General features: G+C 44.4%; 1 protein-coding gene across 3 annotated transcripts in view; it reads right to left on the reverse strand.

Annotated features, from left to right (window-relative positions):
- The window catches only part of LOC140191161 (CD209 antigen-like protein C), a 58,873-nt gene that overhangs the window by 10,766 nt on the left and 31,997 nt on the right, over positions 1-16,110 (reverse strand). For 2 of the 3 annotated variants that reach the window (XM_072248293.1, XM_072248292.1), the window contains 2 exons: positions 7,756-7,827; positions 3,500-3,556 (listed from right to left, as the gene is read on the reverse strand). In XM_072248293.1, coding sequence (XP_072104394.1) covers positions 3,500-3,556; positions 7,756-7,827 — 129 coding nt within the window. Of the gene's footprint in view, positions 1-364; positions 371-689; positions 756-3,499; positions 3,557-7,755; positions 7,828-16,110 lie in introns of all 3 variants that reach the window. The other variant, XM_072248294.1, reaches the window with a different exon arrangement.

Consider the following 16,110-nt stretch of genomic DNA (forward strand, 5'->3'; position numbering starts at 1 on the left):
GTACCGCTACCGTAAAAAAACAAAATTCATTGTTAATATAAAACCAGATTCTGATTCTGATTCTTATACATGGATGGGCATATTTCGGGGATACTTGGTTGTGGAGTGTAAGGGGGACATCCTTGAAAGGATGATGGCTCGGAAAGGCGGTATCCATCATTAAGGACCCAAATCACCCACAACATGTCCCCTAATCCTTGCTACCATCAAGGAAGAGGAACAGGAGCCTGACGACACACACTCAATGTTTCAGGAACAGTTTTGTGCCATCGGCCATCATATTTCTGAACAGAAAGTGAACGCATGTTCACTTCAATAGCAACCCCCTCTTTTGCGCTATAATTTAATTTATTTTATAATGTACAGTTGCCTTGGGGATTGTTCCAGCGGAGTTGTTTAGGCAAAGGGGTTTGAAGCCCAAGTGTTTTTTTTTGAAATGGATATTGGGTCTGGTGGTTATTGGAAAGTGTCGGAGCAGGATGGATGGAGAATGGGCGTCGGAAGGGAAGAGAAATTCAATTGAACAGGAGACTTTGGTGCAGAAGAGGGTTAGAGTATGATGTTTGTGGTATAGGTAGGGGCAGTTGAAATAATTTTAGCGAAAAACGCCGCTTTGCACTGGATCAACATTCGTGTAGTTTCAAGCTTAAAAGCTGGACGTATATTTCTAGCTGATAACGTATCGTTACTCCGCAGCAAAATATCGACCTGAAGTTTGGTGACGGAGCTGCCGGTCTTCGCGAGGTTCACTACAACTGAATGAGGATATCACATTAGATTCTTTCGTTCCCATCCAGCTCAAGTCTATGTCTTAAAGAACGTTGACAATTGTCATCAATATCATTGATAATAAAATAAAAGGTGAAACTATGTTGCTCACAGCTATGTCTGGTATTGAATCAGTCAGCAAGAAAGATAGTCAGGCGCATTACATTATTTCGTTTTCTATGAAAGTGGAGACGTAAACCAATATTGTGCCAGACACGTGTTTCCCTGGCAACACACACAATATACTGGATGAACAGCGCTGGTCAGGCAGTATCTGTGGAAAAGAATAAACAGTGGATGTTTCGGACCGAGACCCTTCATCAAGACTGAAATAAACGTCGTGAAGTCACATAAGAAGGTGCAGAGAGGGAAGAAAGTTATACAAGGTGGCAGGTGATAGGTGAAACCAGGGGATTGAGAGGGGTGAAGAAAACACTGGGAAGTTGATTGGTGTAAGAGATAAAGGACAAGGGGAGGGGTAATCTGATCAGATAGGGGCATGGAAGAAACAGACCATAAAAGAAACAGAAGAATGAGGGGCACCAGAAGGGGGTGATGGAGCAGTAAGAAAAAGGTGAAGAGAGTGAAACAAGAATGGGGAAAGATTAAGACGGTGGGTGTGCAATTGCCGGATGTTCGAGAAATTCATGTTCATGCCATCAGGTTGGCTGTTACCTTGAAGGAATATACGGTGCTGTTCCTACAACCTGAGTGTGGCCTGTGACGCCAGACCAAGCTGTCGGACGATTCATGCTATTGAGAGAGATAAGAGAGACAATGGAGAAACATTCAAAATACTAATAAGAGAGGAGAGAGGGATGAACGGAAAAGAAACACAATTCAGAATATTGACAGACCGGTTGCTTTGAAGCTGAACTGTTTGAAGTTTGATAGACAAGTGATATCCCAGCAAGGGGATAAACAGAGCAGGTTCGCTAAGGCACGGGACACCACGAGACAACGAGACCCTGGAAAGAGCGGTGTGCCCCAACAAGTGGTGAGAGTTTGCAGGTGCGGTTCGCGTGAACCGACCATAGCTTCACAGGGTGTAAAGGTACGATCGGTGGGAATCTGGTGTGTCCGCCCTTGCCTGGGTGCCGGGTTCACCGCGGAAGAACGATCGTATCCGGAACGGAGGGGTCACATCAGTGACCAGAACGGGATAAAAGACATCAAAAAGGGTCTGCCCGAAACCAACTGCGAAGACATCAAATGTCTGCCTGAAACAAATTGCATCATCTCTCTCTCTCTCTCTCTCTCACGGTACAAAAGCGATTACTGCGAACAGCGCTAAACTGCAATGAACTCTGCGTCACTGTAAGATTGATCATTTTACCCCTAGACTGCGATAGAACTTGGTTGATTCCTATTACCCTAGTTCTGTGTATAGATGTGTATTATCATTGCTAACCTGTTACATTTATATCCTTATGATTGGACAGATACATGGATGGGAGGTGTATCGAGGGATATGGTCCGTGTGCAGGTCAGTGGGACTAGGCAGAAAATGGTTCGGCACAGCCAAGAAGGGCCAAAAAGGCCTGTTTCTGTGCTGTAGTTTCTATGGTTCTGTGTACAGGTGTGTATTATCATTGCTAACCTGTTACATTTATATCCTTACGATTAGAGTACTGTATTATTTGTTTCTTTAATAAAACTTTACTAGTGCGTAGTAATCCATCGAGTGTTCCATTTCTGCTGGTTTGGCAACCCAGTTACGGGGTACGTAACAGGACGCATCGTGGAAATAGAGGAGGCCATGGACTGACATGTCTGAGCGGGAATTGGAAGGAGATTTAAAATGGGTGGCTACAGGGAGATTCGGCTTTTTCTGGCGGACTGAGCGAAGGTGCTTGGCGAAACGTTCTCCCAAACTATGTCCGGCTATACCAATGTACAGGATTCTGCAGCGGAAGCACCTGATCGAGTTGCTCAGGTTCACAGCTGAAGTGTCACGCCACCTGGAAGGGCTGCTTGGAGCCCGGAATGTTAGTGTGGAAAGAGGGGTAGAGGCAAGTATGGCACTTGTTCCGCTTGGAAGGGTAAGTACCAGGAGGAGGATAAGTGAATAGAGCTGAGTGAACAAGGGAGCCGCGTAGGGGCTATCCCTGCGGAAAATAGCCAGTGAGCTGGGGGGTGTCAGGGAAGGTTGTTCTTGCTGGTGGGATCCTGTAGGAGATTCAGTAGTTACAGTGAATTATGTAGGACGCTGAGAGTAATGGGGTGGTAGGTGAGGACACGAGGAACCCTCTCCCTGGTGGGTTGGCAAGAGGATGGGGTGAGACAGATGTGTGCGAAATGGAAGAAATACGGGTGAGGGCAGGGTTGATGGTGGATGAAGGAAAGCATGATAATACGCGGCAGAACTTCACAGCGTGTTCACGAGCAGCAGGTTCGGACATGGGATATGATTGAGAGAGAATTGCGGGCAACATTGTCACACAAATAGTTCGAGTAACGTCCTGAGTAGGGCTGGGGCAAAACAGTAACAATTTTAATAGGATGGGTGGATGGGGTTCAGTGAGGTGGGACCTGATAGAGTAAACATTGTAGTGACACTGACACACACTCGAAATAACTTTCTTTTCTTTCATTATCCACAGGTGGAGACAATGTCCTTCAGCCTGGAAATCAGTTCGAGCCCGAACTGACGGCGGGACTCGGGAGAACAAATGCAGGATATGAACTATCTGTATGTACAGCCATTCAGCAAATTCTATTTTATACTCACAATTACTCTTCCACTGAGAAAGCTCATTCTTCACACTAGCTATTGACGTTTCTGTATCTGTAATGGAAAAAAAAATGCTCACCCACACATCATCACAGAGTCATAGAGGAAAATGGTCTGCTATTCAAAGATTCCTTCATCATTATTAGGCAGTAGGACATTTGTAGCAACTGGCATCTTGCTAGGGAGGCACATTGCACGAGTTTAACATTTTGTGGTTGCATGCAAAACATTGTTCACTGCATTATACGTAATACGATTAAGGATTGAAACGGATGGGCAGCTGATTCTGGAGGCTATTTTTCCGATACGGAAATTGCATCTTTGACGGTTGGAGCGGTTGCTTTATGCAATAATACGAAAATTAACAAGATATTTTCACGGGGAGTATAAAAACCGTGATGGGCATTTCAGAAAACAAAATATTAAGCGTCTGCCACACCAGGTCGAGTGAAGTAAGGCGAAAAAAAAGGTTAAGAGCAATATATTTCAAGGAATTTGGGCGATTTGAGGAAGCAGGCTTCTTGTGCGTACTATAGTGCGGTGTTGAATCTACATTCAAAACTGATGAAAAAGCCATAAGCGTCCAACCTATTATAACAGCACTCTGGTAGGTGTTTCAAGTGAAGTGGCGTTATGTTGCAAATTCAGGTTTGGCATGTTGGAAATTTTTCGATCGTCATTGATAGGATGGGCCTGTGCCTCTTTCTGTCTAGGGATATTCGATAGTTGTGCAACTTAATGTCGCTGGGATAAGCTGAACTATCCTTCGTCATCCCGTGTCACATGGGGTGCTGGTAACGGACCCAAATACAAGACACAGACACTGAAGTACAAGGAACAGTACTTGACCAGAGTAGGGACGTGACAGGATTCAGACCAGGAGCAGGGACCGGAACGCAGACTTGGGCTAGGGAAAGCGGGTCCAGGACTAGAAATCATGGACTAGGAGACAAGGTTTCGACTCCGAGCCCGAGACTTGAGCTTGGCTGCAGGCTGGGGCCTTGGGTCTTAAGCTTGGAGGCTGGGGACTTCAGGCTAGTGTTCTTGGAGCTTGGCTTGGGATCCTCGAGGCGAGTGATCTTAGATCTTGGCTTGGGATCCTCGTGGCTTGGGTTCTTGCAGCTTCTCCTGGGCAGGACGCAGAACTTCACCCCACGGAGGTAAGGACAGTGAGGGACGGACCCAACCGCAGGGTAACGGCAAACGGCCTGCTTACCCGACAGAGACAAGGGACAGGATGGAACAGAACCAACCGCAGGTTAACGGCATCGGCCTGGCTTACCCGACAGAGGCAAGGGATAGGAAGGGACAGAACCAACCGCAGGGTAAGGGCAATTACAGCCTGGCTTACCCAATGGAGGCAAGGACAGGAAAGGAGCTCAATCCAGGGTGGCTCTGAGACTCGAGGCAGTCAGCAACCTTGGCTGGCTACTGAAATGACTGCTCCGACGAGTGGCAACAAGGCTCCATGAAGCGGTGGTCCTCCAACCAAATCTAGAGATCATGAATAGTTTCACTAGTCTTCCATCAGCAGGTTGCTCCAAGAGGGACTGACAAGACAATCCAGCAGCCCACACTCAGCCCCAAGGCTACTTATATTCCAAGCCCAAAGATGGGAATCAGGTGCCTATGATTAACTCAACCAAACAAGGGACAGCTGGAAGACCCGGAGTCCCGAGTCCACGGATCGCACCGCGATCCGGAATGCGGACTTCACGGACCGGACCATGACATCCTACTAGTAAGATTTATAATAAGGCTCTTTCTTAAGGCACTCTATACCTCGAGGTTGATTCAAGAAACGCTCTTTCCATAAGTTTCATCTGGTTCTTCTACAATTAGAAAACATCCTTGGCTCTAACCCTATAGCTCAGCATGCGCGGTGTCCATTTATACAGAATCAGTGAATGATCGTTTCTGCCGTTTGAAAATAAAGGCGTAGAATCTCTGCCGATGCAGATAAAATGTTGAGCCAATGTAAACAACTAAAAGGAGAAATGGAACTCTGAGATGCAGTCATTTATATCTGGTCTCTAACAGCTTCAGATTTTGTTTATGAGCGCGGAGGATTTCTCCTGCTGGAGAAATGGGGTGTGCTTCCCCTTGTTTCCATTCGTAATATTTTCCCGTCTTACACACAATGCCAGTGGTATTTTTAATTATTTTCCAAAACTACACGTCACACCAGCAGTATGTGCGACTATTTTAACAAGTAAGACAGCACAGATATTCTTGATATGATGAACTAAATGCTCTTCTCCTGTACTATAACTACTGTTTAAAAACGCAACTCGGTGATTCTGCAAGCTCCTATTCTCTGCGCACTGCTAATAGTGCTGCTCATCTGCCAGTGACACTGAAATTGAAAGAAGGACTTGTGTTGTGCCTCAAAAAGGCAATATTGAAGTGGTTTGCCTCCGCCATTCCTTAAATACTCCAGAACGTTATCAGCTTGGCAAAGTATGTGGAAGGTGGAGATTCTATTAGAATTGAATATGACTCCAGTTAAAACATTGCTTAGGCTTGGTATCTACTTCTGCTCACGACTTTTCCGACATAGTCTGTAGAACAATAATGTCTGCAGCAGAGATCACAAACATTTGCAAGGACTGGGAAATAGTACTTCTGGAGATCGGATAGGCTGAAGAAACTTAGAAGCAATTTGCTGCAGATGTGTGAAATTACCAGGCGGCTAGCGAGATTCAACGTGCTCCAACCATTCTGACTCACCTGTTTCGCTCTTCCTGAAAGATTAGAAATATGAAAAAATGATAACAAGATAACAGGACCATACGCTGTATGGGAAAATGTAACCTTTCAGATTCAATCGCATATTTTACAATGTCTGCTTATCTTAATTATCAGAACATCCTCCATCTGTGAGTTTAACTCAGTCTTGCTGTCTCCATTTAACTTGTCTTCCGACTTTAGGTGGCGCTGGTGAAGTACAGGGATAACATGCTGGCAGCAAACCAAACTACTCAGTAAGTTATGAATCACGCAATCTAAAACATTCAGTGCAATCAACAGCCTGTAACTTCCCTTTACTATTTGAGCTTTTGGACAGCCTGACGATCTGATATTTTTGCGGTGTAATTGAAGAACGTGGTGTACAAGGGCCGAATCAAGGCGGCAGAGCACAGACGCGTGAACGGGCAACGAACCCATGTAAGGCCGTCGCTAGAGCCGACTTGGAGGCGATACGAAGCGGCAGGACCCGAGAGCGAGGAATCAGCCGATGTTTGACCAATTTAGGCGCCGGGCCAGTTAGGAAACTCAGGTACAGGCCTAGTGGAGATGAAGGTCCTGGGAACGAGACCCTACCGAAGCGTCAAAATACCAGAACTTATACCGGGGAAAGACATGTTGTTTGGCCGATATGAGCACCAGGACAGCTTGAAAAATTTGATGTGTCAGTCGGTGTCGGGACGGGAGGACAGGTAACGGCCAGGGTGCAGTTCGATGCTCCCGGGAGGTACTCGTTTCTATGGTGAACAGAGTCGATGGCATGTGAGTAATATGCTCTTGGATCGTCTGCAGTGATGACTGACTTCAGGCTGTGCACTCACTTTAGTGCACTTAAATTATGAAGGTTACTTGCTTTGTTTTATTATTGTACAATTATTTATGTACGTATCATGATAAATGTATTTAGGACGTTTTGATCTTTGAAAATATCCACTAGCTCTACACTTCGCAGCGTTTTATATTCCATACCCACATTATGTCTACCCGCTTACTGCAATGAGCAGATAGATTAACATATGGGCTAACGTATTAATGACGCCATGGCAGAATTCAATCCATTGAGGAAGATACTTGAACCTCAATATCACTCCTCCTGTTTCTCAGCAACCTAGAATGAATCTGTGTGTGCCCCTCTCTTTGTCGCAGTACTGATGAATGGTCTTCATCACCATTTTTTCCAGTTCCACCAAAAATGATTGACATGCCTCTGTATCAATTTCTAACCATTTCTGCATTCATTTATGATTTTCAGCTCTATCGCTCTTCAGCTTCAACCCAGTGTATTTGTGGAGTGATGTAATGTAGCTACTGTCGAAGGTAAAGAATGAGATAAGTGTCTGGAAGATAAGCAAATGAGCAGGATTGGTCTGGATACTGCAGTTGTGATACATGTAGGACCAGGTGAAGCAACTTCAGCAATCGATGTCGCTTTGCACCAAATCATCACATATATAGTTTCCTATATTAAAATACGACATAATAACAATGATAATTATTGAACTTACTCTTACGGAGCTGCGAAATCTCGTCCTGAATTGTGGCGATGGAGCTCAGAGTCTGCTCGGAGCTTTTTATAGCTGAAAAGGCAATATATCAGATCATGGGGTTTTAGTTCACACGTAGATCATCCTTTCTTCAGTCTACAATGACCTAAAAAACTATGATAATCTTCATCAGTGTCATTGAAAATAATATAAAAGTTGAACAATGTGTTGAGAACATCTCAGTTAGATATTGTATTCGTCAGTGGGTGAGATAGTCAGGCCGATTACCATGTCATATTCTGAATTGAAATATTGAAAAAGGACAGGCAGAGGCATTCTTCAAGTTGAGGTTCAAATTTATTGCCTTTCAGCCAAGCAGATGTATACAGATATATGGAACATCGTTCTGCTAGCCCCAGGGTGCAAAAGCTTTGCAAAATGTTTGCAAGATTTGCTTTTTTACCCTCTGTACATTGGGTGTTCTACATATGACAATTTATTCAATCCTGACTTATTTTCGTCAACGTCCTTTGAACCCTATCGAATTTCAGTACAGCTTTTCGAAGATACGGAGCCTACAACTGCTCACAAAACTCCAATTCAGGTCCCAGCAGTGTTTCAGAAAATCTCAAACATTACATTCTTGCTTTTATATTCTAGTCCTCTTAAAGTTAATACAAACATTGAATTTGCCTTCCTCAGCACAGACTTAAATAGCAAAGTAACCTTTAGGGAACCCTGCACAAGGACTCTCAAGTCCCCTTACATCTGGATATTTTTTGTATTTTCTTTCCTTTGAAAACAATCAATTCGTTCATTTCTTATACCAAAGTGCATGACCGTAAACTCCTCGTCACAGTATTCCACCTGCAGTTTCATTGCCGACTCTCCTAATCTGTTTTTGTCCTCCTGTCGCCTTTCAACTTCCTCACAACTAACTGCCCCTGCACTTATCTTTATTCATCTGCAAACTTTGCATCAAAGCCATGAATTGCATTGACCAAATCATTAACATATAACATATAACGTAAAGAGAGTCGGTCCCAACTCTGTGGAACACCATTAGTCACCAGTAGCTGACCAAAATTGGTTCACTTAATTCCCACCCTTTGCGTCCTTACAATCATCCACAGCTTTAACCGTACTAGAATCTTTCTTGATATACCATGTCAAAGGCCTTCTGGGAATGCATGTACACAACATCAACCAATTCTCCTTTATTTATCCTGCTCATTATTTCTTCAATCAATTCCAAAGATTTCTCAGACAAAATATTCCCTTGTGTAAGTCATGCTAAATACAGCCTACTGCATGATCTGCCTCCAAGTACCACGAGAACTCATCATTAATAATAGACTCCAACATCTTCACAAACACTAAGATCACACTAACTGGCCAATAGTTTCCTAACTTCTACCTCTTTGCCTTGTTGAAGACTGGAGTGCCATTTGCAATAATCCATTCTTCCGGAACGATTCAGTGGTTGGGAAGTTGTTGGAGTCGATTGTCAAGGATGAGGTTACAGAGTACCTGGAGGCACATGACAAGATAGGCAGAACTCATCATGGATTCCTTAAAGGAAAATCCTGCCTGACAAACCTATTAACAATTTTTTGAAGAAATTACCAGTAGGCTAGACAAGGGAGATGCAGTGGATGTTGTATATTTGGATTATCAGAATGCCTTTGACAAGGTGCCACACATGAGGCAACTAAACAAGATAAGAGCCCATGGAATTACAGGAAAGTTACATACGTGGATAGAGCGTTGGCTGATTGGCAGGAAACAGAGAGTGGGAATAAAGGGATCCAATTCTGGTTGGCTGCCGGTTACCAGTGGTGTTCCACAGGGATCAGTGCTCGGGCCGCTTCTTTTTACATTGTACATCAACAATTTGGATTATGGAATAGATGGCTTTGTGGCTAAGTTTGCTGACGATACGACGATAGGTGGAGGGGCCGGTAGTGCTGAGGAAATGAGAGTCTGCAGAGAGACTTGGATAGATTGGAAGAATGGGCAGAGAAGTGGCAAATGAAGTACAATGTTGGAAAGTGTATGGTTATGCACTTTGGCAGAAAAAAATAAATAGGCAGTATTATTTAAATGGGGAAAGAATTCAAAGTTCTGAGATGCAAAGGGATTTGGGAGTCCTCGTACAGGATACCCTTAAAGTTAACCTCCAGGTTGAGTCAGTAGTGAAGAAGGCGAATGCAATGTTGGCATTCATTTCTAGAGGAATAGAGTATAGGAGCAGGGATGTGATGTTGAGGCTCAATAAGGCGCTGGTGCGACCTCACTTGGAGTACTGTGGGCAGTTTTGGTCTCCTTATTTAAGAAAGGATGTGCTGACGTTGGAGAGGGTACAGAGAAGATTCACTAGATTGATTCCGGGAATGAGAGGGTTAACATATGAGGAACGTTTGTCCGCTCTTGGACTGTATTCCTTGGAGTTTAGAAGAATGAGGGGAGACCTCATAGAAACATTTCGAATGTTAAAAGGCAAGGACAGAGTGGATGTGGCAAAGTTGTTTCCCATGATGGGAGAGTCTAGTACGAGAGGGCATGACTTAAGGATTGAAGGGCGCCCATTCAGAACAGAAATGCGAAAAAATTTTTTTAGTCAGAGGGTGGTGAATCTATGGAATTTGTTGCCACGGGCATCAGTGGAGGCCAAGTCATTGGGTGTATTTAAGACAGAGATTGATAGATATCTGAGTAGCCAGGGCATCAAAGTTTATGGTGAGAAGGCGGGGCAGTGGGACTAAATAGGAGAAAATGGATCAGCTCATGATAAAACGGCGAAGCAGATTCGATGGGCCGAATGGCCTACTTCCGTTCATTTTTCTTATGGTCTTATGGACTTATGGATTCCAGAATCTAGTGATTTTTGAAAGATCATTGCTAATGCCTCGTTAGCCATCTCGTTCAGCACCTGTACTAGGTAACTGATCTACCTTCACACCTTTCACTTTCCAAAGAACCTTCTCTCTAGCAATGGTAACTTTTTACCCCTCATGACCCCTAACACCTGAAGCATCCACCATACTGCTAGTGTCTTGCACAGTAAAACAGATGCAAAGTACTTTCAGTTCTTCCAGCATTTTCTTGTACCCCAGTATGGGAGATTTTAATTTCCCAAGTATCGATTGGCATCTCCCTGGAGCAAGAGGTTTAGATGGGGTAGAGTTTATTAGGTGTGTTCAGGAAGGTTTCTTGACACAATATGTAGATACGCCTACAAGAGGAGAGGCTGCACTCGATTTGGTAATAGTAAATTAACCTGGTCAGGTGTCAGATCTCTCTGTGGGAGAGCATTTTGGAGATAGTGATCATAATTCTATCTCTCTTACAACAGCATTGGATAGAAATAGGAACAGACACGTTAGAAAAGCGTTTAATTGTAGTAAGGTGAATTATCAGGCTATGAGGCAGGAAATTGGAAGCTTAAGGGTGGAAACAGATGAGCTCAGGGAAAAGTACGGAGAAATGTGGCAAATGTTTCGGGTGTATTTGTGTGGAGTTCTGCATAGGTATGTTCCAATGAGACAGGGAAGTTATGGTAGAGTACAGGAACAGTGGTGTACAAAGGTCGTAATAAATCTAGTCAAGAAGAAATGAGAAGCTTATAAAAGGTTCAGAGAGCTAGGTAATGTTAGAGATCTGGAAGATTACAAGGCTAATAGGAAGGAGCTTAAGTAGGAAATTAGGAGAGCCAGAAGGGGCCATGAGAAGTCCTTGGCGGGCAGGATAAAGGAAAACCCCAAGGCATTCTACAAGTATGTGAAGAGCAATAGGATAAGATGTAAAAGAATAAGTCCTATCAAGTGTGACAGTAGGAAAGTATGCATGGAACCGGAGGAAATAGCAGAGGTAATTAATGAATAGTTTACTTCAGTATTCACTATGTAAAAGGATCTTAGTGATCGTAGTGGTGACTTGCAACAGACTGAAAAGCTTGAGCACGTAGATATTATGAAAGAGGATGTGCTTGAGCTTTTGGAAAGCAACAAGTTGGATAATTCGCCGGGAGCGGATGAGATGTACCCTAAGCTACCGTGGGAGGCGAGGGAGGAGATTGCTGAGCCTCTGGTGATGATCTTTGCATCATCATTGGGGACGGGAGAGGTTCCGGAGGATTGGAGGGTTGCGGATGTTGTTCCTTTATTCAAGAAAGGATGTAGAGATAGGCCAGAAAATGATAGACCAATGAGTCTTACCGCAGTGTTTGGTAAGTTGATGGAGAAAATCGTAAGAGGCAGGATTTATGAATATTTGGAGAGGTATAATATGATTTGGAACAGTCAGCATGGCTTTGTCAAGAACAGGTCGTGCCTGAGTAGCCTGACTGAATTTTCTGAGGATGTGACTAAACAGACTGATGAAGGAAGAGCAGTGGATGTAGTGTATATGGATTTCAGCAAGGCATTTGATAAGGTACCCAAGGCAAGGCTTATTAAGAACGTAAGAAGGCAGGGGATAGAAAGGGACAATGGTTTGTGGATACTGAACTCTCTTGCCCACAGAAGGCAAAGAGTAGTTGTAGACGGGTCATATTCTGCATGGAGGTCGGTTCGCAGTGGAGTGCCTCAGGGATCTGTTCCAGCACCCTAACTCTTCATGATTTTTATAAATGACCTGGATGAGGAAGTGGCGGGATGGGTTAGGAAGTTTGCTGATGACACAAAGGTGAAATGTTGTGGATAGTGTGGAGGGCTATCAGAGGTTACAGCGGGACAATGATAGGATGCATAACTGGGGTGAGAAGTGGCAGATAGAGTTCAACCCAAATAAGTGTGAAGTGGTTCAGTTTGGTAGGTCAAATGGAATGGCAGAATATACCATTAATGGTGAAACTCTCGGCAGTGTGGAGGATCAGAGGGATCTTGGAGTCCAAGTCCATAGGACGCTCAAAGCAGCTGCGCAGGTTGACTCTGTGGTTAAGAAGGCGTACGGTGTATTAGCCTTCATCAATCGTGAGAGTGAATTTAGGAGACGAGTGGTAATGTTGTAGCTATATAGAACCTGGTCAGACCCCACTTGGAGTACTGTGCTCGGTTCTGGTCACGGCACTACAGGAAGGTTGTGGAAGCCATAGAAAGGGTGCACAGGATATTTACAAGGATGTTGCCTGGATTGGGGAGCATGCCTTATGAGAATCGGTTGAGTGAGCTCGGACTTTTCTCCTTGGAGCGACGGAGGATGAGAGGTGGCCTGATAGTGGTGTTTAAGATGATGAGAGGCATTGATCGTGTGGATAGTCAGAGGCTTTTTCCCAGGGCTGAAATGGTTGCCACAAGAGGACACAGGTTTAAGGTGCTGGGGAGTAGGTACAGAGGAGATGTCAGGGGTAAGTTTTTTTTTTTACTGAGAGTGGTGAGTGCGCGTAATGGGCTACCAGCAACGGTGGTGCAGGTGGATACGATAGGGTCTTTTAAGGGACTTTTGGATAGGTACATGGAGCTTTGAAAAATAGAGGACTATAAGTAAGCCTAGTAATTTCTAACGTAGTGACATGTCCGGCACAACATTGTGGGCCGTAGGGCCTGCATTGTGTTGTAGGTTTTCTGTGTTTCTATGTTTCTATTACCTCCAGTATCACTTTCTAGTGATCTGATCTCCACTTTCACTCCGCATTTACACTTTATGTATCTGAGGAAATTTTGGCATCCTCTTAAATATTACTGGCTAGCCTTCTGATTTTTTAAAAAAATCCGGATCCTCCAACTTCCCACTCATTTTTGTTCTATAATGGGCCCACTTGTTGGCTTTTATATTGGCTTTGACTTCTCTTTAAGCCTCGGTTCTGTCATCATGCCTTTGGAATACTTCTTCCGCTTTGCAAATGTATATGTCCTGTACTTTCCAGATTGTTTGTAGAAATTCCAACCTTTGCCACTCTGCCGTCATCCGCACCAGTGTTGTTTTACAGGCAATTCTGGCCATCTCAGTTCCCAGGCCTCTGTAATTCCGTTTACTCCACTGATACATCCGACTTTAGCTTCTTCTCAAGTTAAAGTGTGAATTCGATCGTATCATGATTACTTTCCCCTGTGGGTTCTTTCAAGATAACCCCACTAATCAATTCGGGTTTTTGCATTATACCCAATCGAGCATAACTGATTCTCTGGTGGTGTTAACCACGAGCCACTTTGAAACCCATCGCGGAAGCTCACAAGAAATCCCCCCTCTTGGAATCAAGCACAAACCTGATTTTCCCAATTTACCTGCATTTTGAAATACCCTAGACTTTTGTAACATTGCTCTTTTGGCGTGCATCGTCTATTTCCCGGAGTAATTTGTAGACAACATCTTTAGTATTGTTTAGGCGTCTGTATACATTTCCTGTCATTTTACCCGTGCATTTACTTAATTTAGTTAAAGTCTGTCCCGAGCCTTTGTGGTCCATCAGGACGGTGCTTATGCCGGTTTCTGTTGCGTGAAGCGACTGGGAGTACGAGACTACCCCGGGATAGGACGCCAGTCTATCGCGAGGTTAACCCCAGCATTTTGCCGGTAACCATTTTCAGCTGGGTGGACTGGAGCAGTGTGTGGTGCAGTTACTTAGCCCTGCCCACAATGATTCAACATCGCCCAACCATTTGCCTCCACATGCTCTCCAAAAACTGCTCTGGCAATCTAGTTCCCATCCCCCTGCAGGTCTGGTTTAAATCCTATTATGCAGCATTAACAAAGCTTTCCGCTAGGTTATTAGTTCCACTCCAGTTCACGTGCAAACCGTCCCGACTGTATAGGTCCCGCATACCCCGGAAGAGAGCACAATGCTCTAAAACTCGTACGCCCTCACTACTACACCAACTCCTTAGCCACATATAAAGCTGTATAATTTTCCTACTTCCTACCGCGAGGCATGGATAGCAATCCTGACGTCACAACCCCTGAACGTCCTACCCTTTAATTTAGCACCTAATTGCGTGAAACCCCTATAGAGTCGTTACTCGTCTTACCCATAGCATTTGTATCAACATTGGCCACGATTTCTGCTGTTCACGTTCCCACTTAAGAATCCTGAGGACTCGAATAGAGATAGTCTGGGCACTCGCACCTGTCAGACAAAATACCATCCGCGAATCTCTCTCACTCCCACAAAACCTCCTGACTGTTCCCCTAACTAACAAATCACCTGTCAACATAACATGCCTATTCTCGCCCCTTCAATGCTGACTCGCAGAGCCAGACTCAGTCCCAGATACCCGACCACTGGGACTTTCGTCTGTTAGGTGAACCCCCCAACTCCGACAGTATCAAAACTGATGTATGTTGTTGACGGAGATGATCACAAGGGTACTCTGCACTGGTTCCTTAACCCCTTTTCCCTTCCCCACTGTCACCCAATCTCCTGTGTTCTGCACATAGGGAGTAACTACCACTCTAAATGCTCTATCTGTCATCTCTTCAGCCTCCCGAGTGATTCGGAGTTCAATCCAATTCCTTAACGCGGATTGTTAGAAGCTGAAGTTGGATGCTGTTCACACAGATGTGGTCGGAACGGATTCAGGACGTGTCTCTGTCTTCCTACATCCCGCAAGAGGAGCATCCTGTCTGGCATTTCTACTATCCAAGCTAATCCCATATAAAGAAGCGAAGAAAATGAAACTTAATCTTGCTCGGACTCAAGCTTGTCTTCGCCTCGAAGAACTAAAGCCGCAAAAAAACCATTCTGACTCTGTCCAGTCAGACAACGGCTGGTGCGACAATGCGCTTGCTGCTGCCTTCCTTTAATTTGATCTTGATAATCAATTCTAACTGCCGATTGCTCGCTAATCAAAGCTCTTTTTCGGTTTGGCAACCCTCTGCTGACATTTCTGTTCGGTCAGTGAACCTGACAGAAATCCCCTCCTTCCAAAACTTTCGATATCCGCATTAGTTGCTGCTCAAAGCTCCTTTTCACTGCACGGGCACACTGCTGACATTTCTGTGGGGGCAGTGGACCTGAGTGAAAATCCTTTATCTCTATACTTCCGATGTCCGGTTTGGTCGCTGGTCAAAGCTCTTTTTCTAGATTAACATATGGACAAAAGTATTAATGGCACAACTGCCCTATCTCCCGGGCATCGGGGCAGTACTTTAGGCATCAAGATCGCTCCTGTTTCTCTGGAACCTCGAAATAATCTGTTTATTTTCCTCTCTTTCACAATTCTGATGAGCGGTCTTCCGCATTTATTCTTCTATTTCGACCGGAAATGTTTAACTATATAATCATATAACAATTACAGCACGGAAACAGGCCATCTCGGCCCTTTTAGTCCATGCCGAACGCTTACTTTCAGCTGGTCCCACCGACCTGCACTCAGCCCATAACCCTCCATTCCTTTCCTGTCCACATACCTATCATTTTTTTTCTTTAAGTGACAATAT

The sequence above is a fragment of the Mobula birostris genome, chromosome 32 (genome assembly GCF_030028105.1).
Source record: "Mobula birostris isolate sMobBir1 chromosome 32, sMobBir1.hap1, whole genome shotgun sequence".
Lineage (NCBI taxonomy): Eukaryota > Metazoa > Chordata > Chondrichthyes > Myliobatiformes > Myliobatidae > Mobula > Mobula birostris.